At 40.2% G+C, this 25,963-nt stretch overlaps 2 protein-coding genes across 2 annotated transcripts in view; both read right to left on the bottom strand.

Moving 5' to 3' along the window:
* Positions 1 to 5,693: 5,693 nt before the first annotated feature.
* Positions 5,694 to 15,433, bottom strand: LOC5570049 (alkaline phosphatase, tissue-nonspecific isozyme). The gene is made up of 4 exons (XM_001658890.2): positions 15,081 to 15,433; positions 6,387 to 7,269; positions 5,921 to 6,027; positions 5,694 to 5,855 (listed from the first exon to the last, which is right to left on the bottom strand). Exons 1-4 carry the CDS (start codon positions 15,337 to 15,339, stop codon positions 5,728 to 5,730), a joined length of 1,377 nt encoding a protein of 458 aa, XP_001658940.1. The 5' UTR covers positions 15,340 to 15,433; the 3' UTR covers positions 5,694 to 5,727.
* Positions 15,434 to 20,311: 4,878 nt separating this feature from the next.
* Positions 20,312 to 25,963, bottom strand: part of LOC5570048 (protein FAM57A) — a 28,087-nt gene continuing 22,435 nt past the window's right edge. Inside the window, exons 3-6 of the mRNA XM_001658889.2 lie at positions 22,538 to 22,988; positions 22,237 to 22,467; positions 21,931 to 22,029; positions 20,312 to 21,863 (exon numbers count right to left, since the gene is read on the bottom strand). Of these exons, the coding sequence (XP_001658939.1) occupies positions 21,744 to 21,863; positions 21,931 to 22,029; positions 22,237 to 22,467; positions 22,538 to 22,988 (901 nt within the window). The 3' untranslated portion in view covers positions 20,312 to 21,743. The remainder of the gene's footprint in view (positions 21,864 to 21,930; positions 22,030 to 22,236; positions 22,468 to 22,537; positions 22,989 to 25,963) is intronic.

Raw genomic sequence — 25,963 nt, 5'->3', positions numbered from 1 at the left:
TCTAATCAGGGATGGGGTGCGACTCAATTCTCTTTCGATGCTACTGGCGCTGCTGCGAGATAGCACCCTAAATTTGAAGGAGACGTGCACGAGGCAGTGCTGACTCGCAATGTGCTTTGGGATGCGTGGTATCGAGTTGTCTCATTTTCACTCTTTGCGTTTCGTACACGCGTAAACTAATTTACTTGAATTCATTTCATTAAGGCTAAGTAGCCCGTCATTCGTTTTGGCAACAATGATGACTTTTCAGCTTGCATTTCAAAGTGATAAAACTCAGTCTTGACAGTTTATATTGACTTGAAAAAGTATCACTGTACGCGCTAACATGCATAAAGTATGCTGATACTTTTTCAGCTGAATCAGTGCGAAACCAACTGACATTTTCTGAAACTTAAAGAATACTAGCGTGCGACGGCTCAAAATTCATGATTTTTTATCTTGAACATCATAGCTATAATGGCATGGACTAATATGAGCTTCTGGCCACACCCGGATACCCTGGAATCGGTTCCGAAAGGGCCTCAAAGGAACACTTTCGTAATCCTTCTCACTCATATCGTTCTTCTTTCTGGCGTTACGTCCCCACTGGGACAGAGCCTGCTTCTCAGTGTTCTTATGAGCACTTCCACAGTTATTAACTGAGAGCTTACTATGCCATGACCATTTTTGCATGCGTATATCGTGTGGCAGGTACGAAGATACTCTATGCCCTGGGAAGTCGAGAAAATTTCCTACCCGAAAAGATCCTCGACTGGTGGGATTCGAACCCACGACCCTCAGCTTGGTCTTGCTGAATAGCTGCGCGTTTACCGCTACGGCTATCTGGGCCCCTAAATTCACTCATATCGTGTGATGGCTCAAAATTCATGATTTTTTTTATCCTGAACATCATAGCTGTAATGCCAAAGAACAGTATGATGTTCTGGCCACATGTGGATTTCCCGGAATCGATTCCGGCAGGGACACTTTTGTAATCCTTCTCACTCATATTGTGCGACGGCTCAAAATTCATGACTTTTTATCCTGAACATCATAGACATAATGCCAAGAACCAATGTAAGGTTCTGGCCACATCCGAGTACCGTGGAATCGGTTCCGGCAGGACCTCAGAGGGACACTTTTCTAATCCTACTCACTCATATCGTGCGACGGCTCAAAATTCTTGATTTTTATCCTGATCACCATAGTTATAATGTCAATGACCAGTATGAGATTCTGTCCACACCCGGATACCCTGGAATCGGTTCCGAAAAGGCCTCAGAGGGACACTTTCGTAATCCTTCTCACTCATATCGTGTGATGACTCAAAATTCATGATTTTTTTATCCTGAACATCATAGCTATAATGCCAAAGAACAGTATGATGTTCTGGCCACATGTGGATATCCCGGAATCGGTTCCGGCAGGACCTCAGAGGGACACTTTTCTAATCCTACTCACTCATATCGTGCGACGGCTCAAAATTCTTGATTTTTAACCTGATCACCATAGTTATAATGTCAATGACCAGTATGAGATTCTGTCCACATCCGGATACCCTGTAATCGGTTCCGGCAGGGCCTCAGAGGGACACTTTTGTAATCTTATTCACTCATATCGTGCGACGGCTCAAAATTCATGATTTTTTATCCTAATCGCCATAGCCAAAATGCCATGGACTAATATGAGATTCTGGCCACATCTGAATACCCCGGAATCAAGTCCGGCAGGGCCTTAAAGGGACACTTTTTAATCCTATTCACTCATATCGTGCGACGGCTCAAAATTTATGAATTTTCATCCTGAACATCATACCAATAATGCCGTGGACCAGGTTCTGGTCACATCCGGATACCCCAAAATAGGTTCAGTAATTTTTTCACCTATATCGTGCGACGGATCAAAATTCATGATTTTTTTTTTCTGCACGCCTCCGCTATAATGGACCAATATGAGGTTCTAGTCACATACGAGTATATATAGTAATGTCCCGATTTTGTCAGCCCCATGCTGCATTTAGGGTTGACAAAATCGGGAAAACATTTGTCGACTGGTTTCAAGTTCTATTTTAACTTAGAGATTAAGTTTTATGTTTATGTGCAAAAACATGTTTTTACTTCCATTTTCTATGTACCGTAATCCAGGGTAACATTGAACAGCTTCTTGGATAATTATCATAAATCTCAAATTCCAAAATTTCACACGGTCGATTTTGAGCATAAATTGGAGTGTTCGGGTTGATATGGAGGTCAATTACAGTCAATCAATAAAAACTAAGATTTTAGAAAACCACGTTTGAAAATTAGATCTGACGTAACTTTTAGCTCGGAGGTCAAATTTGATACCTTTAGATTTCTCTTTAAATGGGTTACAATCATCAATGGAAATATTTTCGGAAATGCAGTGAAAATTTTTAAAAATATTTGTGTTGCTCACGTTTTTTGCATGATGTTCATTTTATCCACATAGTGCAGGTAAAAAGAACATTTGCATCCTTTTTTGCTAGCGATACAAATATGTGATGATTTAACTAATTTAGTCTGAATTCGTTTCTCTGCTATAGATAACATTCCTATTTTTGACGTTGTGCGAAATACCTATACAAATTCCTCGTTTTTTTCAGAAACAAGATGATATTCTTAAGGTGTTCATTTTACCACCTTTTCCCCTATTATTCTCAGTTAAAACAAGCTACACATGGTTACCAATGGGTTTAAGAGTGCGAACACAAATTATGCGAGAATTATTGGTAGTTTCAGTATGTTTCAGTTAATGCTCATACACATTCAAGGAACAATAATTTAATCCCATCGGCCGTTATTGGTGATTACGTTCATTCAAGGGCACAACTGTTTTACTTCAGATATTGTTTCGGAGTTGTTAACTTCAAATCCTTTATTAAAAATGTCGTTTGACATTTTCAAAACGTATGATCACAAAATTATATTCCTCACAAATATTTGTTATTGCATTGCTTTGTTTAGATTTTTATAAACCAGCATCAAAGGTTTACAAATGATATAGAAGTTCAACATATGACTTTGAAAGACATTTTCAAATTTCTTTATTATTTCAATTTTATGGACTTCTGCCACAAGATTAACTGATATACTAAAAATAAAATTATACTTAGCTCTGGCCAATTGCATCAAGGTGAACAAAAATTGTATAATAATATATTTGGCGTGGTGAACGAATTGCTGAAAACTTTACAAAGGAAATGTATGATGAAATAGTTGAGATAATTTGTAGTGAACATGTGTTAGAAATTTCTCTAAACATTTTATTTTTTCAACATAATTTATAGACCATTTTCGATAAATACTTCAGAATGGGATGTTGAAAGGAATATCTGTCAGACTTGATAAAGGAAACAGTGAAAGAATTGATTTGTTTTTTTTTTTTGAGTAAAAAAACAGTGTATTTTAAAAACAATTGGATAGAACTTACAAATAAATTTTAGAGGAAGCAATAAGTTGTTTACAGTATTCTTTACAAGCAAGTGCAATAACAGGGTTTATTTATGGCAGATTGTAATGAGGTTCCTGTTAGTACCTCAGGGATGTTATGTTTAGTAATTATTCATATCATTTGAATATAAATGCTGTAGCAGAATTACAACAATTTGAGGCAAAATTTTTAATTATTTTTGAAAGTTCACATAAAATGTGTTGGCGAATTTCTATACGAAAACCTACTGAGATGATTTTTCTTCCTTCTCAGTATTCTTTATAACAATCTTTCACAAATACTTCTTACAATTGATTCATTATTTGTTAGACAGAAGTGTCTCTTTGAGTTATCGATATGGATCCAAAGCTATTTCAATGGATTCCACAAATATGGTTTCCATAGTGTAACCTCCATGAGTCGATATCCTAGCCTACAAAGGGTACATATGCAGCCTTGCCAGAACCATTTCTGGAGTAATCGTCGGTAAACTTAGCAAATGGTCACATAAACATGATCTAGTTCACGGTGTATTTTTGTTGTTGACGAGTTCACGTCTGCTGTTCACGGATACGAGAATGGATTTTTTTCTGTGTATGACGTTCAGGGTAAAACACCATGAATTTTGAGCTGCCGCACGATGAGTGAATAGGATTAGACAAGAGTCCCTCTGAGGCCCTTGGAACCGATTCCGGGGTATCCGGAAGAAGCCAGAGCTTCAAATTGGTTCATGGCATAAAAGCTATGATGTTCAAGATAAAAAAAAACATGAATTTTGAGCTGCCGCACGATGAGTGAATAGGATTAGACAAGAGTCCCTCTGAAGCCCTGCTGGAACCGATTCCAGGGTATCCGGATGTGGCCAGAACCTCATACTGGTCATTGGCATTATAGCTATGGTGATCAGGATAAAAAATCATGAAAAAATCTCCTCTTTGGGTACATTCAGGAACCGGTGCCAAGTGACCGGGTATCCGAAATGGCCAGAATCAATGAGAACCAATGTCATTCGACCTTCTGGCATCTTTTTATTCATAGAAAGTACACAATGAATAATTTTCTTACCGCTACCATCATTTCCGGAACGAATATACCCCATTTGAATCCGGAATTGATTTTTGAAAGTTCATTTTTTATGAAAAGTCAGACGTTGGTGGTTTGAGAGTAAAGATCCAAAACTATAATTTTTTGCAAAGCACTAAGCTCGTCCACTTTCAAAGCTTGCTTTGTTGAAAATATTCTAGAGTGGAGAAGAGTAGAGATTGTGTTTTGCTTTGTCTCGCACAAAAACAAATTGTCTCCTGCACCTTGCTTTGAGTTTACTCGCAAAGAATGAGAGACGCACAATCAATTTCTGAGTGGCACGCATGTTTTTGGCACAGCACTGAGTTTTCAGGCATTCACTGTATTTTCAGTAACATGAAATAACAAAGGACATATCCTATTTCGTGTTTACAAACTCTGAAACGTCCGTCACAAGTCATATTTTATATTTAAGCTAGGTATGCTGCTCCGCTCAAGAAAAGTAAAAATTTCTGCGCAAGAAATGGTCAACAAATGTTCTACAATGAGCTCCATTTAAATTGACATTTCTTTTCAACTGCGTACTGCGATCAAAGGAAAATGCTTTCCTTGAGCATTTCTTGCAAGAAATTTCCCTAGATAGGCGATTACTTTTCTGTTGAAGTGCATACTTCCCATTAGTCTTCATCTATGTATATGCAAGACTTTAAATTGAGGTTACATGATTCGCATCACTTATCAAGGTCAATCCAGATTGTATAGCTTCTGAATCCTTCCTGAGACAACCATGAAGATGCAGAGGTCTACTCGGTCTTCAGTAACAATGGATGTCACATTAAGATTAAGTATTTCCCTTCATCAATGGCCGCAAGGACGTGGCCGGCGCCTATAATGTTCGAAACTCTCGATATTGTACACTGAACATAGTAAGCTACTCTCGAGCTCCGTCTGTTGGTTCCTTGTGCAATTTCGATTATTCTGTTCAATCACGAACTAGCAACTACGAATTGTAGTTAAGGTTTGCTTGACCATTAGGATAGCTCATAATTATCAAACTTCATTTTTTTAAAGTACTTCATTTTCGTCAATGCATCACGCCCATAAATTATGTTATGCTTTTAGGGAGGGAGGAGGGTTTTCGGTCTGGGGCATTTGCCATTATATTGTGTCATCAAGATCAGGAACCTTTGAAAGATTGATGGTCCATCCAAAATTGTCAGCCTTTAGTAAAACAAATTAAAAAAACTTCTTTGTATATAATATTTTTCCTAATTTCTAAAACCACTGAAGTAAAGAATTAGCCAGCAAACTGTCTCGAAACCTTCCCAAACGAGCTGCATATGATATAACATGAGCTATGTAGGTTGGATCATGCAAGTTACGAAAAAGATGCGCCATCGGTCCTGAAAACACAAAAAGTATACTATACTTCATTAGAATAACGGACAAGCATACTGACAAAGCTTACCTATTGCGTAGATTATTGAATCTTTTGTTTCATCTTTTGTGTTATCTTGCTGATTACTGAAAACTGGAGTAAACGTGGTAATCATCAAAGTGTCTTCCATTGAGCTCCTGAAAAAATGTGTAAACTTGTCAGACAAGCACCTCGAATTATTTATTAGAAACACCTATTTCAATTTATTAGAATTTGAAAAGACGGCGTGTTATTAGAGCTTTGTCTTTCCATAGTTTTGATAGTTAATCCTGAACAGCTTTAGGGAGTTTTTTCAGCAATGTGTTCGCAAAAGTTATCTTATAGTTTTTCGAAACATTACGGTCAAGCAAATTAGCACATTCAACATGGCGCCGAAGTAAAAAGGATCGAAACCAGAAAATGTTTAGTTTCGTCAAAAATAAATAAGCTAAAGCTAAATAAATAAGATAAAGAAGCCAAAGCAAAAATTCTGCTTAACTGTGGTATACATACTTACCCCAAAGAACTCAAAGCAGTTTTGACGGCTTCCTCTAGCTCAATGATGTCGACGCCTTCATCTATTTTGCTGACAGGTTCACACATAACTACCAGAATAAACCCATCAGAATCCTCAGTCAAAATCTGCAATGATTTCGTGATCATTGTCTGCAGTGGAATGCCCCTACGTAGTGTTCCCGGAAGTAAGGCTCGAACATATTCAGTGTCATCGTCGATAACATGTGGCAAGAAGTCTGAGACTGCTTCGGCTATTGAATAGCCATCATCTTTCCAAGACATTTTCAAAGTGTGTTCTGAATCACACATCTCCTCAAGCGTATCCCAGCCCATTATCACATTAAGTTTTTTGCCAGGCTCATTGAATCGCAACTGTGTTTCCGCATCCAGACATCCGGGAAGTTGTGTCCGATCAGGAAGCATTGACGGACAGGCCCAACTATTGTTTGCAATGTGAGCATACAGAGCCACTGACGAGCCTCTACGCAAATCTCCATTGGTGATGAGTCCTGTTTTCAAATCCAACTGTTGAGCCCATGAAAGAATTGATTCTACATGTGTGCGATCGTCGTCCATACGAAGACAGTCATCTGGAAAAACGCTGGAGTCTAATCCCGACGTGCCACTATGGGCTCCGACCCCGCCAAACATCCCTGTGCCAACTGCTAATCGCTTATTCCACCGCACAACACCCACGTGGGGAAAGCGTTCCCATGCAAATGACCCATTGGTCCCATAGTGGCGAATACGCGCCGAGCTGATTGCATCAGGGTCAAACCCGTCTGCTACAAACAGGATGATATTCTGCGCTTTCTTTGAATTTATTGGCGTGTTGAGGCCATCCTCCAAGTCGTCCAAGGCCTTGTCGAACCAGAAGTCTTGCTCTATAGGTATTGAAGTGAAGGTGAGAATTACTGATAGCTTTAAAAATGTCTTAGTTCATTAGCTTCCGTTAGCTTTTGTGCAGAACGACCACCAGAAGAAAACTTGACTATGAAATAGGTACACCAGGCAATGATTTAGCACGGTTGACGTGACTCCATAACAACAACGGAGAAGATATATAGTGACCAGATACTGGCCTTCCTTAGCCGAGTGGTTAGAGTCCGCGGCTACAAAGCAAAGCCATGCTGAAGGTGTCTGGGTTCAATTCCCGGTCGGTCCAGGATCTTTTCGTAATGGAAATTTCCTTGACTTCCCTGGGCATAGAGTATAATCGTACCTGCCACACGATCTACGAATGCGAAAATGGCAACTTTGGCATAGAAAGCTCTCAGTTAATAACTGTGGAAGTGCTCATAAGAACACTAAGCTGAGAAGCAGGCTCTGTCCCAGTGGGGACGTTAAAGCCAAGAAGAAGAATACTGGAAGGACTGAAGGTGTAATCAGGAGTGGTGGAGTGTTGTGAAGAGTCCTCCCGTAAATCATGTGGTTCTATAAAATGAGTATAGGGATTTGGCCATAGATCGTTGCACGCCTGACATAACCTCGAAACTCCATATGTTAAAATCCAGCAGTGAATGTCAAATAGCAGGACAGTTAAATAACCTTACAGTCGTTGCGCGGTTTGCAACCGTCAGAATCACCACGCTGCTGTTGTAAACTAAAAGCGAGATTTTTTCAGCTATGTTGTACAAAATACAACAGCGCGACGACTGAAGTGTTACCATGCACTCTTTTATAGACAACGGCCCAAACAAAGCTGATCATTTTTGTAATGACAAAAGACCATGTGCGGTGAGAGGGGATCGAAGAACCCAGAAACAAAGAACGGACTAGAAAAGATGAAAGTAACGTGAGAAAAATCACGGGCGGCGTGTTGCTTTGTGTATCTGAACTGAAGGAATGATATAGATCCCATTGTGCGGTATTTAGCATCTTGCCCAGTAACTGATACCCCTACCTCCAGACGGAGGCGATCGGCGAACGAGCAACCATAGTGAAGATCTGGTAACCAGCTCCGGCGAGTATTTTGGTCACATGCTGGCAAGGAAGAGGGCTTGCTTCTCCCTGCTTGCACAGATAACCATGGCATCACGGGCATCACGAAGGCGATTATTCTAGCGAAGATGGATAGATTCATCAAAGCAAATAACTAGCGGTATCTGAAAGAGAGGCTTCTGGACCCATCAGTAACCGTCTAAGGCTCCGACCAAGGAGGCGATCAACATCAACTTAAGTTAAATAGTGCAACATGTGAGGTGATTGATGGGTAGGGACTAATCGAGGCCATGGATCGCAATAGGGAGTACCTCCCGAAAATGCAGGTGGCTGCTGAGCAACTAGATGTCATCATCGGTTTTATTGAGAGCATAAACAATATCAGCAAGGACTTGAAAACAAGTCTGCTGTAATTGCGACAAAATGATTGTCTAGCTGCAAAGCAGAACTACGAGAAAGCCAAGGCACAACTTGGCAAGGCAGAAGGCAAAAAGACACTAAATCGTGCCAGACTGGAGTGTGTTCCTTCACAGGTAACGCGAATATATCAGATGATATTATTCGATACGCGATTCGAAAGAGGAGTCCTTCCAAGGATGAATACATGGCGAAAAGATGCATGATTGCTAAGGGAAAAGTGACCTAAGTGACCGTCCTCTAGAGCAGAAAAGCTGGCACGAGCCAAGCTCCGCGATCAAGAGGACATGGCAATAGTGGGGGGCAACACCACGTTTTAGTCCAAGAAAGTCAACAAAAAAGAGCCACAGGATAGCCCGAATCAGACAGTGCTTCCACAGGAACCACGGGTGCAAAGCAAAGCAAAGGGTTGCCCCTTGGATACGAGTTGGAAAAAAGAGACAACCGAAAACGGCGACCAAGGAGCATCCTAAACCGAAGATATTAAAACGTAGGAAAGTAGGCGAGGCCCTCAGCCAAAACGAAAGTAACATAGTTGATATCAGACCACTGTGATGCAGCCCAGCAGCTGCTTTGGCAGTTAGTCTCGGAAACGAAGGCCGACGTGGTGTTACTATCGGACCAATACCGCATACCAGCCAACAACGGGAACTGTGTGGCGGATAGGTCTCAACAGCTAGCAGCTATTGGGACGACAGGACTATACCCAATTCAAGAAGTAGTCTCTATCTCAAATGACGGTTTTGCGATAGCAAAAATCAACGGCGTGTTCTATTGCAGCTTTTACGTGTCCCCAAGGTGGTCGATTGAGGAATTTTCTCACATGGTCGATAGGATGATAACCAAACTAGCTAATCGGCAGCCAGTAGTGATAACTGGTGACATTAATGCATGGGCTCATTCGGCATAGATTCGACGTAACGAAATGTGGCCCATCAAGTGTCAAGTCAGTAATGTTACGCACATTAGCAAACATCACGAAATGATTGTTGCAAAATCAAGTAACGTTCTGTCGTTGTATATGCTCCAGTACGAGCCCATGTTCAAAAGTGGTTAGTTAATTGACGAAGAAAGCTCTCTGTTAATAACTGTGGACGTTCTAACAAGAACGCTGAACTGAGAAGCAGGCTCTGTATAAGTTAAGACGTAACACCAAAAACAAGAAGAAAATTCAGTAAAAAGCACATCTTGGACATGACCTATAGAGCGCTGCATATGACGAGCCTAACCTCACTTATTTGACAGCTGCTGGTCCTGTTGTTTACGTTTCGGACTTGGTCGTTTTTTCCATCATTTTTTCATCTTCGCATTTCTATCACCAGCATGCTGATGGTGACGATTTTCCACGGTAGGAAGATAGAATAATACGATCCGTGGGTATCTGCAGTGGATTTTACCTCTCCTCGCAGCAAACTTTCACGAAATTAAGAAAGATTCGAAAAAAGTACTAAGTCCAAACTGTAAACAACAGGACCAGTACCTGTCAAAATTGATGTGTGACGTCACAGTGCAGTGGGCAATTGAAGAGTGCTTCGTGCAGAGTTGCTTAATGTCAATCATATCAGCTGATGGCTGATGCTCTAAAACTATCAATATCACTTTGATTTGACAACCAACAGCAGTGATGCGACATCGCACTCTAGATCATAATCTCTACAGAATGAGTGATCACGTGGTAATTATCCATGCTTTTAATGTTTTTCAGTGACCAACACATAGTTTCAAACTATCTGCAGCACTGTCAAAAATATCGTACTGATAAATTGCCATTATATTTGCTTAATTTAATTCTAAACTTAACTTCTATCGCCATCAATGCACTGGTGATGGAGTAGACAGCATGATGCTGATGTGATTGATCCGAATCGTATCGCAGTCGGACTGTACAAATCAGCAAATTGTAAGCGATGATAGTGACAGCGAGCAACTCTAGCTTCGTGACGTCACGAAAAATTCACCTTCTCTGTCCCTCTTTCATCACGCTAAATTGACTGTCCTGCTCTTTGACGCTCACTGCTGGAATTGCTCAGATTTTTTTTATATGGAGTTGACATTCACTGCTGGAATTGTTGACATTTTTTATATGGAGTTTCGAGGTTAGATCAGGCGTGCAACGATCTATATCAACTGTAGCGATTGACAGTAAACTGGATGTCCCGAGCCCGACCCATCTGACAAGCCAATCGAACCCTCTGTCACCATAGAAGATGTTGTCTCCATCCATGTCGATAGGCTGGTAAAAAGCGTCTAATCCAAATGTGCGAACGTATGCCTACCTGCATTGGCGTAAATAGGAAGGGGCCAGGGGGGGCCTGGCCCCCCCGAATCAAGGGATTGGCCCCCGCGAAAAAAATGAAAAAGAAATGACTATATATTTGAAACTATAACAAAAACATGCCCTTATGATATAAATCGCGTTAAATGCATGTTCAAATTCGTACAAAAAAACAACACCGAACTGAGTAAAGTCGTAGATGTCGGTTTTTTTTTCAATTTTATGTTGACACCATTTTTCTGAAGTTTTTAACCTTCCGGTCGTCGCGCGGTTTGCCACCGTAAGAACCACCCCGCTGCTGTTGTGAGCGAAAAGCAAGCTTTTTTCACTAGTGTTGTACAAAATACAACAGCGCGACGACTGAAAAGGTAAATTGATAAGATACTAAGACAATGTTACTATTTGTTTCTGTAACAAACATGAAACTTTGTTCATACCGAAGATTTTTCAAACACGCTTGTAATTATTCTATAAGCGACCTTTTTTTCAATATTTTTTATAACGCAACATTTTTTGGCGTCTTATGGACATTCCATCATTTTTTTTTTTTTTTTTGTCTTTGCTAACAAGATTTTTAACCCTGGGCTAGTTCACTTCCCTTCTGAATGAAGTCGCCACTATAACTTTTTTAATCATAAACTACTATATCCAGGATGGGATTTGATCCCAGGTCCTCGGCGGTGTACGTCTCTACATCAAATCTGTTGTTATGCATTCATGTAAAAATTCTGTAATTAGAAGACGTTGCGACATAAATAAAACTTGCTTCTGCTTGTTTGTCATATGTGTTTTTTATATGTTTTTATTGCAAGCTTGAACAAGTTTAGAAAGACTAACTACGAACGATTTTCTGTAAGTTACACTAACAGTAAAATGTTATGCATGTTAAATCACAAAATATTCTTAAATTTTCTTGGCTCAGATTACCAAGTCCAATGAAACAGCAGTTCATTAGGCGACCTTTACTTATACATATCTATGTCAGTCACTTGTATAAAAACTTATTCTTTTTCAAGAATGAGCACATGTATTTTTCAGTAAATATGTTTTTCTCAGTCGTACATTTATGATTTAAGACTGGCTGGATTTGGTTTTCGATTTTTAGTAGCACAAAATTGAGCAATAGAGTATAATGGGGCAAAAGTTCGAGTGGGACAAAAGTTTCTTTTTAATATTTCTAGCTCCATTCAAATCAAAACTAATAAATATTATAGTGATCCGTATGCTATTCAAGTAAGAGACTTTCCCTACAATTATCATAAGAATCGATTAAGATTTGGAAAAGTTATGGCTATTTTTTTTTTTTTGCGTAAAATTGTTATTTTTGGGTAAACCTTCATTGCATGGAAACATATAAGGATAAAATCTTCTTAGATTTTTTATGTAAGGGCGTTTTTAGTAATAATCCTAAGGATGCTTTGAGGTGTATTATTTACTACATAAATGCTTGTAATCAATTTTTGGCCAATAGTGAGGCAAAAGTTCGAATCTGCGGGGCAAAAGTTCGACCCATATATAAACTCGCGGAGAAATATACAAACTATTCCAAATCCACATATGATTTTCAAGATAAGCGAAGTTTGCCTGATCGTGCAAAAAGTCACTAAAATTTTACATTTTTAGTAAGTTTTGCGAAAAACTGCTATTTTGGAGTATATTACAATCGACCCTGTTTTGGGCAATTTTTTAATGAAAATTTAGTGTGTATTTATCTGTAAACATAAGTTTATGACTGGTATAAAGAATGTCTGTCGTAAAAGTGTTGATATTTTGTGTTTCGGCCAGCAAACTTTTACCCCACATTAGATTCGAACGCTTTCCGGTGGAGCAATAGTTCGTTCAAGACAATTAATTTTGAAACTGCTATAACTAAAAAAGGGGAAACTATGTTGATACAAGTTTGCTCAGCAAAATTATAGCAAATATGTTGAAGTTTCACTGTGTGGTATTATTTCTTTTTCAGCAGCAGTTAGTCAAGCAGCAGTTTTCAACTGTAACAGAAAAGGTATTATTCAATCCTGAACATAGGTCCTGAATTTCGGTTTCGAGAGATTTAGAGAAATGAATCGCTCGCTACAGAAATGCTGAGCAAGAATAATCCATATTTTCAAACTTGCAAGCGTTTTTTATAAGGCTTGTTTGTTTGGCTTCAAAAGGTTAGAACTTCACATTGATCTTGAATCATATTTCAACTGATACATTGAAAACTTCATCTTGTTTTATAACTCTGCCAAAATTGTAGTACAAATCGAATTGGAAAGATAAATTAGTTTCCTGATTATAGTCTGCTTTTCAATCTTTGTATTTCATGCGCGATCTATGTGATTGGGTTGAATACGTCATCTTGGCAGTATAAAATGAAAAAATAGATTTTTAAATACGTTTACTATTTTTCCATATAAATGACATTTGGTATCAAAAAGAGTTTGATCAATCGATGTTGACTGATTTTTAGTTTTAATGAAGGAGCGCCGCTATAATCGGTTGACAAATATTATAGCATTGTAATTCTTGTTTCTTCATGTTGTGGACGTAAGCGCAATTGTTGCTGCTTTGCTCGATCGCTACCGATTTTCCCTAAATTTCGTGAAATTCGTTTGTTTTATTTCTGGTTTGTGTATGTTATTACGCAAAGTATTCGTCTTCATCCGTTAAGTTCGTCGATAGTAGCAGAAATTGTTATCTGTAGTATCTCTAAGCCGGCAAAAATATCGTGGAATCGTGCCTCTGCTCGCATCCATTGTTTTACGCTGCATCGCAACATTCATCGGTAAAGCACGAGATGGAAACAACAAATGAAACGATCTGCTCGAAGTGTAACACTGCTGTTACTGATGGGCAAACGTATACAATATACCAAGGCTTTTGCACTGATGCCTATCATGCAGAGTGCGTTGTATTTGGTGGTTGTGCGTAAGCTGTACCAGCCTGATGAGCCAAATACGGAATGACAAATCATTGCTCTCAAAGCGATCGAATTTCGCCCCCGAACACAACCAGTCGATGAATATGGTACTTGCGAACGATATACTGGAGCTGAAAAAGGAAATTGCTGTCATCCAACGCACTATTGCCAACCAGAGTGATCGCACTGCTACTACAACATCGATCAATGATAGTCCTCCTTTGGCTCGATCTTCCCCGAAGTCAAATAGAAAATTGATGCATGGCTCGAAGTGCTCTAATGAAACTTCCTCAATTTCATTTGTACCTCGGGACAAATTTTGGCTTTTCTTCACTCGATTGAGAAATACTGTGAGCGAAAATCAAATGCTTAGGATGGTGTCAACTGCAATCGGATCGAAAAATGTTACAGTGTAGAAACTTGTCGCTGACTGGAAGGACGTTTCCACAATGCCGTATGTTTCGTTCAAAATTGGAATTGAAGCAGAATTCAGGAATATTGCTATGCGTCGCTCTACTTGGCCCGTTGGAGTTTGCTACAGAGAATTCTACAACGAATACGATATCTGGGAACCTGAATAAGATGATATATTTGGTATAAGTGTGTTCCATCCATAATCACGTTGTTTTTGTTTTTAGACTTTTTGGCTATATTTTGTGAAGCTAAGTGTTCATTCATGTCGGAAGAATTAGTAAGATGTTGTGACCCGATTATGTTGACAAATTTTTGTTTGTTGTTGTTATGACGTCGCTAGCCCTTGTTTTGAAGTAATTCCATTAGTTTTAAGATCATTCAATTAGACCATATGTAGTCCGTTGAATTAACCATGAAATAACCATGAAATAACCATGAAATGTTACTTAAGAGGAAAATACCCATCTTCGTTTTACAAATTTTCAAAACCAATTTTTTGGCTCAAAATCGAAGCAATGCTCAAGAAAAACTATCATTGCATTGCACTTGCGATCTGAAATACGATGATAGATTTTCATAAGGATCGATTGAAATTTGAACGAAAAAATTGGTTTTTAATTATTGATGATTGCTGATGATTGAATGATGGATTCTTGAGCCTTAATTCCTTCACGACTTTTATCTCTCATGTGAAGGGACCGTGGCCCCCCTCAAGTCTAATGGCTATTTACGCCCATGCCTACCTGATGATAAGTCCTTTTTCAGTACGCCAACGGTGAGAGTAACTTCAGCATCATTTTCGTAGCTAACGAGAAATGCAACACAAATAATAACTATGGAAATGATCCCCAGAATGATAATTCCAGCACAAACTTTTGTACAAACAAACCGAACGATTCGTTTAACTTTCCCACTTCGGGTGTCCGATAGGTCGTATTGACTGGTATCCAAATCATTGTGTTGTCTATTGATTGAATCCAAATTAATAACTTCCGTGCTCATACTGCGACAAACTGATAGTTTGTTTTCTCATCGGGCGAAAGACGATCACTGCATCTTCATATCAGCAACAAGATAGGTATACACAATGATCTTTTACAGCTTATCAGATGATGATACCGCCTGATATGAAGGAATTAGTTTATGACGATACGTGCAAATATCCTCTGAAAAGAGTCTATGATTTGAGAGCTCAGTTGAACAGATGTAACATTCTGTCGACTTTTCATCTTCAATATTAAAACCAATGGCAGAAATGACTAACCGTAATACAGAACAAACAGACGTAATGTCCATCGAACATCCTTTAGTATGTATGTGAAAACGATGTAAAAAAGAGAAGAATGAATTACAAGCTAACACAACTCTACGGTGAACCTAGTATTCAGAAATTCGCCAAAGCTAGCAGGGCATGTAGTGAGAATGCCGGAAAATTAGTAAATGCGATTAGTTGGTCTTACAATCCTTGGCTGAGACATCCCCCCAGACCCCTCCCCCTTTTCTAGGTAACGGAGAATGTGTGGACACGAGGGGTCCAAAATTGGCATCAAATGAATATCTTAACATCCCAATGAATTAGAAGGTTGGTGTTTTCGGCAAAGTTATTCAGCAGATCAAGGACTATCTGGCGATAAAAAAAAAATTGATTGAGAATTCATCCGCTTGATGGCGATAGTGACAAATTTCATTCAATTGTCTGTATCTTAAAATCCTTATCAGTTAAAAGGTTGGTGTTTTCGGCAAAGGTATTCAGCACACTGAAGGTTATCTGGAGGCACGGTAAATGGCTGGACTCTAAGCTAAACTGCGCACTATGGTCCTCCGAACATTTAGGGGGAATGGTCCTTCGGAAATCCAGGGGGTTTGTGTCAGGCCCTGCAATCCAACCGTAAAAACACATCAGTACAGGAACGTCAACGAGAGTATACGGACCGGAACAATCGGAAAAGACCACAGCGACGGAAATGGACTAGCGATTGGAAGCTCGGTACGTGGAACTGCAAATCTGTCAACTTCATCGGAAGTATTCGTATACTCTCCGATGTACTGAAGATCCGCGTTTTCGACATTGTAGTGCTACAGGAGGTGTGCTGGACAGGAGCAATGGTGCGAACGTTTAGAGATAATCATACCATCTACCAGAGCTGCGGCAACACACGCGAGCTGGGAACAGCTTTCATAGTGATGGGTGATATGCGAAGGCGCGTGATCGGGTGGTGGCCGATCAATGAACGAATCTGCAAGTTAAACATCAAAGGCCGTTTCTTTAACTTCAGCATAGCATAGCCCACACTCCGGAAGCACTGATACAAGGACGCATTTTACGCGCAGCTCGAACGCGAGTACGACCGCTGCCCAAGCCACGACGTCAAGATCATCATAGGAGATTTGAACGCTCAGGTTGGCCAGGAGGAGGAGTTCAGACCAACGATTGGAAAGTTCAGCGCCCACCAGCTGACGAACCAGAACGGCCTACGACTGATAGATTTTGCCGCCTCCAAGAATATGGCCATTCGTAGCACCTATTTCCAGCACAGCCTCCCGTATCGGTACACATGGAGATCACCTCAGCAGACAGAATCGCAAATCGACCACGTTTTGATCGATGGACGGCACTTCTCCGATATAACCGACGTCAGAACTTATCGTGGCGCTAACATTAATTCCGACCATTACCTGGTGGTGGTGAAACTGCGCCCAAAACTATCCGTCATCAACGACGTACGGTACCGACACCCGCCTCAGTACAATCTAGCGCGACTGAAACAACCGGATGTCGCAAATGCGTACGCGTAGCATCTTGAGGCAGCGTTGCTGGATGAGGGTGAGCTCGTTAGGGTCCCTCTTGAGGACTGCTGGAGGACAGTCAAAGCAACCATTAACGACGTTGCCGAAAGCATTGTCGGATATGTGGAACGGAGCTCAAGAAACGATTGGTTCGACGAAGAGTGCCAGGAGGTTTTAGAGGAGAAGAATGCAGCGCGGGCTGCAATGCTGCAGCATGGTACACGGCAAAACGTGGAACGATACAGACTGAAACGGAAACAGCAAACCCGCCTATTCCGGGACAAAAAGCGCCGCCTGGAAGAGGTGGAATGCCAATAGATGGAGTTGCTGTACCGTTCTCAAGAAACGCGGAAGTTCTATCAGAAGCTTAACACATCCCGCAAAGGATTCGTGCCGCGAGCTGAAATGTGTTGGGATAAGGATGGGAGCATCTTGACGGATGGACGCGAGGTGATTGAAAGGTGGAAGCAGCACTACGATGAACACCTGAATGGCGCAGAGAACACAGGCACAGAAGGTCAGGACAGCGAAGGCTATGGCTATATCAACACAGCGGACAGTGGAAATCAACCAGCTCCCACGATGGGGGAGGTTAAGGATGCCATTCAACAGCTCAAGAACAACAAGGCCGCTGGCAAGGATGGTATCGGAGCCGAACTCATCAAGATGGGCCCGGACAGGTTGGTCGCTTATTGTCTGTATCGGCTGATAGTCAGAATCTGGGAAACGGAACAGCTACCGGAGGAGTGGAAGCAAGGCGTTATATGCCCTATCTACAAAAAAGGCGGCGGTGTGAAAATTATCGTGCAATCACCATCCTAAACGCCGCCTACAAAGTGCTATCCCAGACTCTCTTCCGTCGTCTATCACCTATAGCAAACGAGTTCGTACACTCCAGTTCGTTCGAGTCTCGGCGGGAACTACGACAGGGCGACGGACTTTCGTGCCTGTTGTTCAATATTGCTTTTGAAGGTGTCATGCAAAGAGCCGGAATTAACAGTCGAGGCACGATTTTCACGAAATCCGGACAATTTGTTTGCTTCGCGGACGACATGGATATTATTGGGAGAAAATTTGAAACAATGGCAGATTTGTTCACCCGCCTCAAACAAGAGTCGGGATAAAGATGAAAGCGTCGAAAACAAAGTACATGCTGGTTGGCGGAACTGAGCGCGACAGGGCCCGCCTAGGAAGCAGTGTTACGATAGACGGGGATACCTTCGAGGTGGTGGATGAGTTCGTCTACCTCGGATCCTTGCTGACGGCTGACACCAACGTTAGTCGGGAAATACGAAGGCGCATCATCACCGGAAGTCGTGCCTACTATGGGCTCTAGAAGAAACTGCGGTCAAGAAAGATTCACCCCCGCATCAAATGCACGATGTACAAAACGCTCATAAGACCGGTAGTTCTCTATGGGCTTGAGACGTGGACTATGCTCGAGGAGGACTTGCAAACCCTTGGGGTTTTCGAACTCCGAGTGCTAAGGACGATCTTCGGCGACGTGCAGGAAAACGGTGTGTGGCGGAGAAGGATGAACCACGAGCTCGTCCAACTCTACGGTGAACCCAGTATCCAGAAGTTAGCTAAAGCTGCAAGAATGCCGGACAACAACCCTGTAAAGATGATGTTCGCTACGGATCCGGTCGGTACAAAAAGACGTGGGGCAGCGAGCTAGGTGGATTGACCAGGTGCACCAGTACCTGGAGAGCGTGGGTCGCAATCGAGGATGGAGAGAAGTGGCCATGAACCGAGTGAATTGGCGAAATGTTGTTGGCGAGGTTTTATCAAGATAATTGATAAATAAATATGAAGGTCATTTGGTGGTGAAAAATCTAATTGAGGATTTATCCGTTAGGTGGCAGTTGCAACATTTTTTTTTTCATTTATTTGCATCTTAAGATCCTTGTCAGCCAGAAGGCTGGTGTCTTCGGCAAAACCGCTAAGCAGTTCAAGGGCTATCTGACGGTGAGAGTATGATTGGGAATTTATCTGCTAGGTGGTGGTAGCAAGACAAAATCTTCAATCTTCTCTAGCTCAAGGTATTTTCGGTGAAGATATTCAGCAAATTGAGGGCTACCTGGAGATGAACAATATTGGCGCCAATGTATGGCAGATCATAAATTATTAGCAATGCGTGATTCAAACAGTTATGAAGTATGCCATAGCCTAAAGATGACTACCAAAAAACGCTGATAAGATGGAATGGCTCTTCAAAAGCTAATTGGACATATAACCGTAGCAATTATCTATTGTTGCTCAAGATCTTTATCAGCTAGAAGGTAAATAGTTTGTTTGGGATCAGTGGCGCTAGTAAGAAGAAATGTTCCATCTTCTCTATATAAAGATCCTTTCTTGCTAGAAGATTGGTGTCTTCAGCCAAGACGTTCAACAGATTAAGGTCTATCTTGTGTTAAAAAATCTGATTAGAAACACATTCACTAGGTGATGCTAGTAACAAATTTTCTTCAACCTTTTTTATCTTAAAATCATTATCAGCTGGCCATGAAAAGTCTTGTTGAGAATTCAACCGCTAGTAACGAATTTTCTTCAATCTCCAGTATCTCGATACACTTGACCAATTTTGAACCCCTAGTGTCCACGCTTTTTCCGTTACCTAGAAAAGGGGGAGGGAGGGGGGATGTCTCGCCCAAAGATTGTATTCCAAATTAAACGATCTACTGGTCGAATTGTGGCCATTTAAAAATTCTAGGTTCGTCTCGGACTGTTGAGGGTTAAAGTAGGAGTCCAAACATCGTCTCGTTCGTCGTACTAATGTAGCCATGCATCTCCTGCCATCTTTGTATTCCACCTTCATGCCATTCATGTGTTCATTGTAGTACTACTTCCACCTTTCAATCACTCAAGGTGAAGATGAAACGAAGCTGAAACTAGAATTGGGAAGAAATCTGGAGATTCAAACAATTATTTGTGCTGATAATTTGATAGATTGATCACTCGTTGTGGGTTACCAATCGATCAAGTTTTCAATAGAGGTGTGGCTTCGATGCATCTTCATCCTTGTCCTTCCATCTCCTAGAACAATATGCTCGCGGCACGAAGTCTTGCAGATAACCTTGGTTAGACAAAAGCGGATAAGACCATGCTAAAGTCGGCTGTGTTGAAGCTCTCGGTCAATACAGAAGTAAAAGGACACGTTCGGATTGATTAACGGTAAGCACCGCCATTTCCATCTGATGAAAGTCAATTTTATTACCGATATCTGGCATTGTTCACACGAAACATCGGTTAGTTTGATTCAATTCGGTATATTGTTTGTTCTTGGTGATAAATTCTTGTTACTATCAATAGTGTTCTGTTTCCGTTAGACTCAAAATATACAATCTCCTAAACATTTGTTTCTCCCTTATTAACATTTAACATCACGGGTGGCTTCCAATATATAACATGTATACAACAATTACAATGTTTTACTTCTCCCTCCTCCACTGCATGATGATCGGTTTGATTAGACACTGATGATTTAATCTGTCGTTTGATTCGATATTATGTTTTGAGTACATTTACGTTTTGTTGGAAGAGGGCATCGCATGTGGGGTAAGGTGGGCTTTGGATTGACAGCCAGCGTATAAGTTCCGATCATCATCACTGTAAATTCTACATTTTTTGGCTTCAATTTGTATCATTCTAGTATAGCGTTCTAGGTTTCGATCAACAGGCAATAAACAACTGCGCCGGGTGTGTATAATGGCTATCTTATCTATATTACCTACTCGGAATTGTCTCCGCTCTTCCCAGTGTATGCCTTCTACGCAAATGCTCTTCGGGTTGCACACTTACGATTAAAAATACGTCCAAATATTTTGTAAACGTGTATATTTCTAAAAAAAATGAAAGCTCCTTTCACATTGATATTCAATAGTTTTGAGTTTTAGATATCTCCGTCAACCACGTGCTGTCGCGAAATGCTACGTTTTGCAAATAATTGTTACACTGAGAAGCCAACTACTTGACGGTGGTTGGGTTAGAAGTTTACCGAAGTTTAGATGAATAATAATTTTACTTAGCAACCTATTAGTTTTTGTTCCGAATAGTCGTTGCAGAATTTGTTCTAATTCAATTAATATACTAACAGCTGTAAGAAATCTATCATCTATTGCATTGTATAAGTTCCAATAAGCAAGTGATAAATATACCATTCTTGCCATTTTAGTACTGTAACGGAAAGTATGTGTAGACTTTAAGGTAATGTTTCCCTTTAAGAAATTAATTGTACCGCTAGTAAAATGCCCCGATGACGAAGCCACTAATGACTTCCAGCAACTAACGAACTGGACTCTCGGTTGATTTTCAATTAGCTTTTTTAGTGTGCACATTTGCTTTTGGGTGGAAATTACACATGGGATGCAAATGTGCTTTTAACGTCTATGACTAGTCAGATTAGAGGGAAGTTTGGTTTAAACCTAATGGTATGAAGAAAACCATGCTATTCTATGTGTTTCAAAACCCATACTATTCTAGCTGACTCCAGTATCCAGAAAAAATAATTATGAATTTATATAAAGACCGTTTCTGCTTATTGTTTTCCATCACATAGCATGGTTAAATTAACATTGAACAGTTAGAAAATCAAGAATGATAGAATAGTTGTTTATTTCTTACATTAACGATCTTATCTCACTGTCTTTGGATTGCGATGGCTTCATACCGGTTCCGTTGGTAGCTGCTCCGTTTGATACCGCATTGTTTCCAGCGGACTTTTTGTTTTTGAAGAAAACCTTTTCGACGTTTAATATATAATTTTAAATTAAATTGCCCAGAAATTACAAACGTCAGATAACTTACCTTGATAGCCCCTCTAAGCATCAGTCGGAACCAGTATAGCTGTGGCAGGAACAGGGCCAATATACTAATCTTGCAGCCACGTGGGAGACGCCAAATTGCCTGTAAATGGGTTAACATAGAACATCAATAGCGGTTATTCAATAATGAAAGACCACAAGGGCAGAGGTATCTCAGATTTCCCAAGCCACCCACAATATAGAACGACTTATAAACTCTACTACACTAGAACTATATCTACGATTTGTTCTTGTATGACAAAAGTATTATTACGTAGATTACGTAGACATAGTCACAATACATACTCACCTCGAAAAATGGAAGATTCACAACCTGACTATAGTAGTAGCAAACATACGGCATCAGAAATACTCTGCACCAGAAGAACGAAAACAGCATAACCAATCCATTGATCACGTACATTTTGCTCTCCTTCAGACCCAAAGTACTCAAAATGCCACGGAATGACACGAATGGCGTCGAAAGCTCCATCATGTACATGAAGCTGAACACGCAATCTCCCAATCCGCCGCGAAGATACTGAAAGTAAAGAACAAAGTTTTTAAAATATTACATTCATTTGCGCATCTCATGAATAAGACTTGCTTACCGCAATAACTACTAAACCGTAGGACCCAATAAACAGATGATGGAATACCATAAGTTTGTGCGAGATCATATAGCGAACGAACGATGGGATGCCCATCTTGCCCGCCGACAAAATGCTCAAAGTTCCATTGCTAATGCTCGGAATGTCACTCAGGGCTTGCACCTCAGTGGCTTTCTGATCCGGGGCGTCCGTTCCGTTGCTAGATTTGCCATTCCTGGGTACGCCATTGTTTGCAGTGGCCAATCCCAACGTAGTCATTATGCGGTTGGACGTTTCCGCTGCGTACACCTTGTACATGGACCAGATGTCGTAGAAAAAGTATGAAGCGGCAAACCATGCATACGATTCTGACAGGAAATGTGACGCCTGCAGGAAGTTCAACGGACACGACCATCGGCAGACGATGAACCCGGCCACGCACGAGAACATTGCCTGAATGGCCGACACGATTCTGTAATGGATTAAAAAAGGTATGTAGTGAATTCAATTGCAATATAATTTAGTATTGCAATTTGTGGCCCAGATAGCCGTAGCGGTAAACGCGCAGCTATTCAGCATGACCATGCTGAGGGTCGTGGGTTCCAATCCCGCTGGTCGAGGATCTTATCGTAAAGAAAATTTTCTCGATTCCCAGGGCATAGAGTATCTTCGTACCTGCCACACGATATACACATGCAAAAATGGTCAATCGGCAAAGAAAGCTCTCATTTATAACTGTAGAAGTGCTCATAAGAATACTAATCTGAGAAGCAGGCTTTGTCCCTGTTGGGACGTAACGCCAGAAAGAAGAAGATAATTTAATATATAGGGGGATGACGGGCATAGTGAACATACGGAACAAATTGACCACCCTTCTACATCCTACAGTACTGATACCTCAGAAATTCTTCATTCTTCATCCGCCACGGATTTCTTAGGATTTCATCCTAAATTGATACTCAGAATTTCTTCAAACCGGAATTTTACAGGAATGTCTTCTTCTTCTTTCTGACGTTACGTCCCCACTGGGACAGAGCCTGCTTCTCAGCTTAGTGTTCTTATGAGCACTTCCACAGTTATTAACTGAGAGCTTACTATGCCAAGGACCATTTTTGCATGTGTATATCGTGTGGCAGGTACGAAGATACTCTATGCCCTGGGAAGTCGAGAAAATTTCCAACCCGAAAAGATCCTCGACCGGTGGGATTCGAACCCACGACCCTCAGCTTGGTCATGCTGAATAGCTGCGCGTTTACCGCTACGGCTATCTGGGCCCCTATGGATTACAGGAATGTGTCCAATGGAATCAAGTTTTCTTCAGGAATACCTCCAGAAATTCTTTGGAAAATTGTTCAAGGAAGTTCTGAAAATGTCGGGGAATGTGATTGTTGAGGTGAAACATCTCGAAATTCAAAAATGACCGTCACAATGGCCGACTTGTGCACCTACTCATGTTTTCAAAGGCAGTTAACTGGAGAAATAGTGGACCAATGTCTCTGATTTTCTTATTTTCAGCTTTCTGCTTGTGCACAAAGGCAAAATAAAAAGGGCACTGTTGTTGGATGTTTTTTCAGCGAGATTAGTACATTTGAAGTTTTAGTGCAATCTTAGAAGTTTGCTTCCAAACTGTTTCACCTTAGGTTGTGAACGAGTTACGATTTTTGTTGTATCTTGCTTGAAAGAGCTTATTATGTATATGACATATTTTATTACGCTTCAATATCATAATTTAGAAGCTGTGACCACAATGAAACAGTAGACTAAAGAGCGGTACATCAATATTAATGAGCGTGAAAAATTCGGCAGAATTCAATGGGCTGGTCAGTGCGTTTAATTGTGCATTTAATTGTTAATTTAATCAGATCATAGTTTTTTCGGTTCCATGATCGGTTTCGTCTACGATGTTCGCATCGCGATTTAAATTCAACAGGGTCCAACAATGACAATAAATCATCGAGCTATTTAGTGGAAAGCCTAAAAATAAATGTAAATCCGAATTTAGTACTATAACATTCAATTCCACTAGAGTGCCGTGAATCGCAAGTCAGTCCAGGGTGTCTACTCGTTTACCGAAATGAAATTCCCTGATATTTCCAGGTTTTTCCAGGTTTTACAAAAAAAAATCCAGGTTCCAGAAATACTCTAATTTTATATGTCTATGATTTTTTCACCCCCACTTAGGTCTTTAATCTAGTTTTATTATATGGGTTTAACGTGGTTTACGGCTTAAGCGAAGGTGAAGAAAAGGGCCCTAAAACAAACAAATGACAAATTTTAAAATATTTTCAATTTAATAGCTATTTATACACTTCTGAACATTATTTAAAGCATGCTGATGCGATTCCAATATCCAATATTACAATATGAACATGCTAACAATACCAAAGATTAAATTTTATTCAAATGAATTGTACTTTCCAATGATGATGAATTATATTTCGTTTGTTAGAGCTCCGTGAACTGAACGAAACTTTCAAGTACATCAGTATGCTACTTCTTGAAAGTATTTTTAGTACAGATGAATGGTACATATCATTTCCATCGGTCGTTTAGATAACTAAGACAACTTCATGGGCGCAAAAGTAAAACTTTATTTGGATTTGTGGTAATATTTTAAAATAAATACTAAGTTTATCGATGTATTAGCAAGCAATCATACAGTTCTGATCTGCATAAAAGCCAAATTTTTTAAAATATCTTAACATTAACACGGTCATTTGCTACATATTTAAGTAGATATACATATAGCCATCTAAATTAATACAAATAATCCGTAAAACTTTTGGATCCCGATCCATTTTTATCGGAAATAGAAACACGAATTATCAAGCCCCTGGGTAATCGCGTTCGGCCGTATAACATATCACTGTGGTAATTAAAATAAATGTTGAATTTTCGCATTTCCTTCGGAAAAGTTCTAAATTATTCATGATTGTTACGAAATTTTCAATTTAACACTTCAGTCGTCGCGCTGTTGTATTTTGTACAACACCGCTGAAAAAACCTCGCTTTTCGTTCACAACAGCAGCACGGTGGTTCTGGCGGTGGCAAACCGCGCGACGACTGGAAGGTTAAAGTTGTACAAATTCCAGAATTCTTTTCGAAAATCGTTTGTTCTAAAACCGAATATTTTCCAATAATTTTAAAAATTGTGCATGAAGCAGGGCTGGTGGTGACTGAGTTTCTTGAAAACAGGAAATTTAGAAACCTCTTTCCAGAAAAAAAGACACTAAAAAGTAATCAAAAAGCAAAACACGACCTAACAGGAACCAGGATAGAATAGTTTGATCAGACCACATATTTCTCTGAGAATATTTTAAACTTTTTTTTCCAAATTTCTCGTGACATTACGAAGACATACCAATAAATCTGGCATATGCCAGTAAATGACAAACATGTATTATGACGACATTACGATGGGGATTGATTGATATCTTTTTTTTTGAG

The sequence above is a fragment of the Aedes aegypti genome, chromosome 3, assembly GCF_002204515.2.
Source record: "Aedes aegypti strain LVP_AGWG chromosome 3, AaegL5.0 Primary Assembly, whole genome shotgun sequence".
In the NCBI taxonomy this organism is placed as follows: domain Eukaryota; kingdom Metazoa; phylum Arthropoda; class Insecta; order Diptera; family Culicidae; genus Aedes; species Aedes aegypti.
The sequence above is the reverse complement of the archived record's forward strand: the minus strand, read 5'-3'. Positions and strand labels throughout refer to the sequence as shown.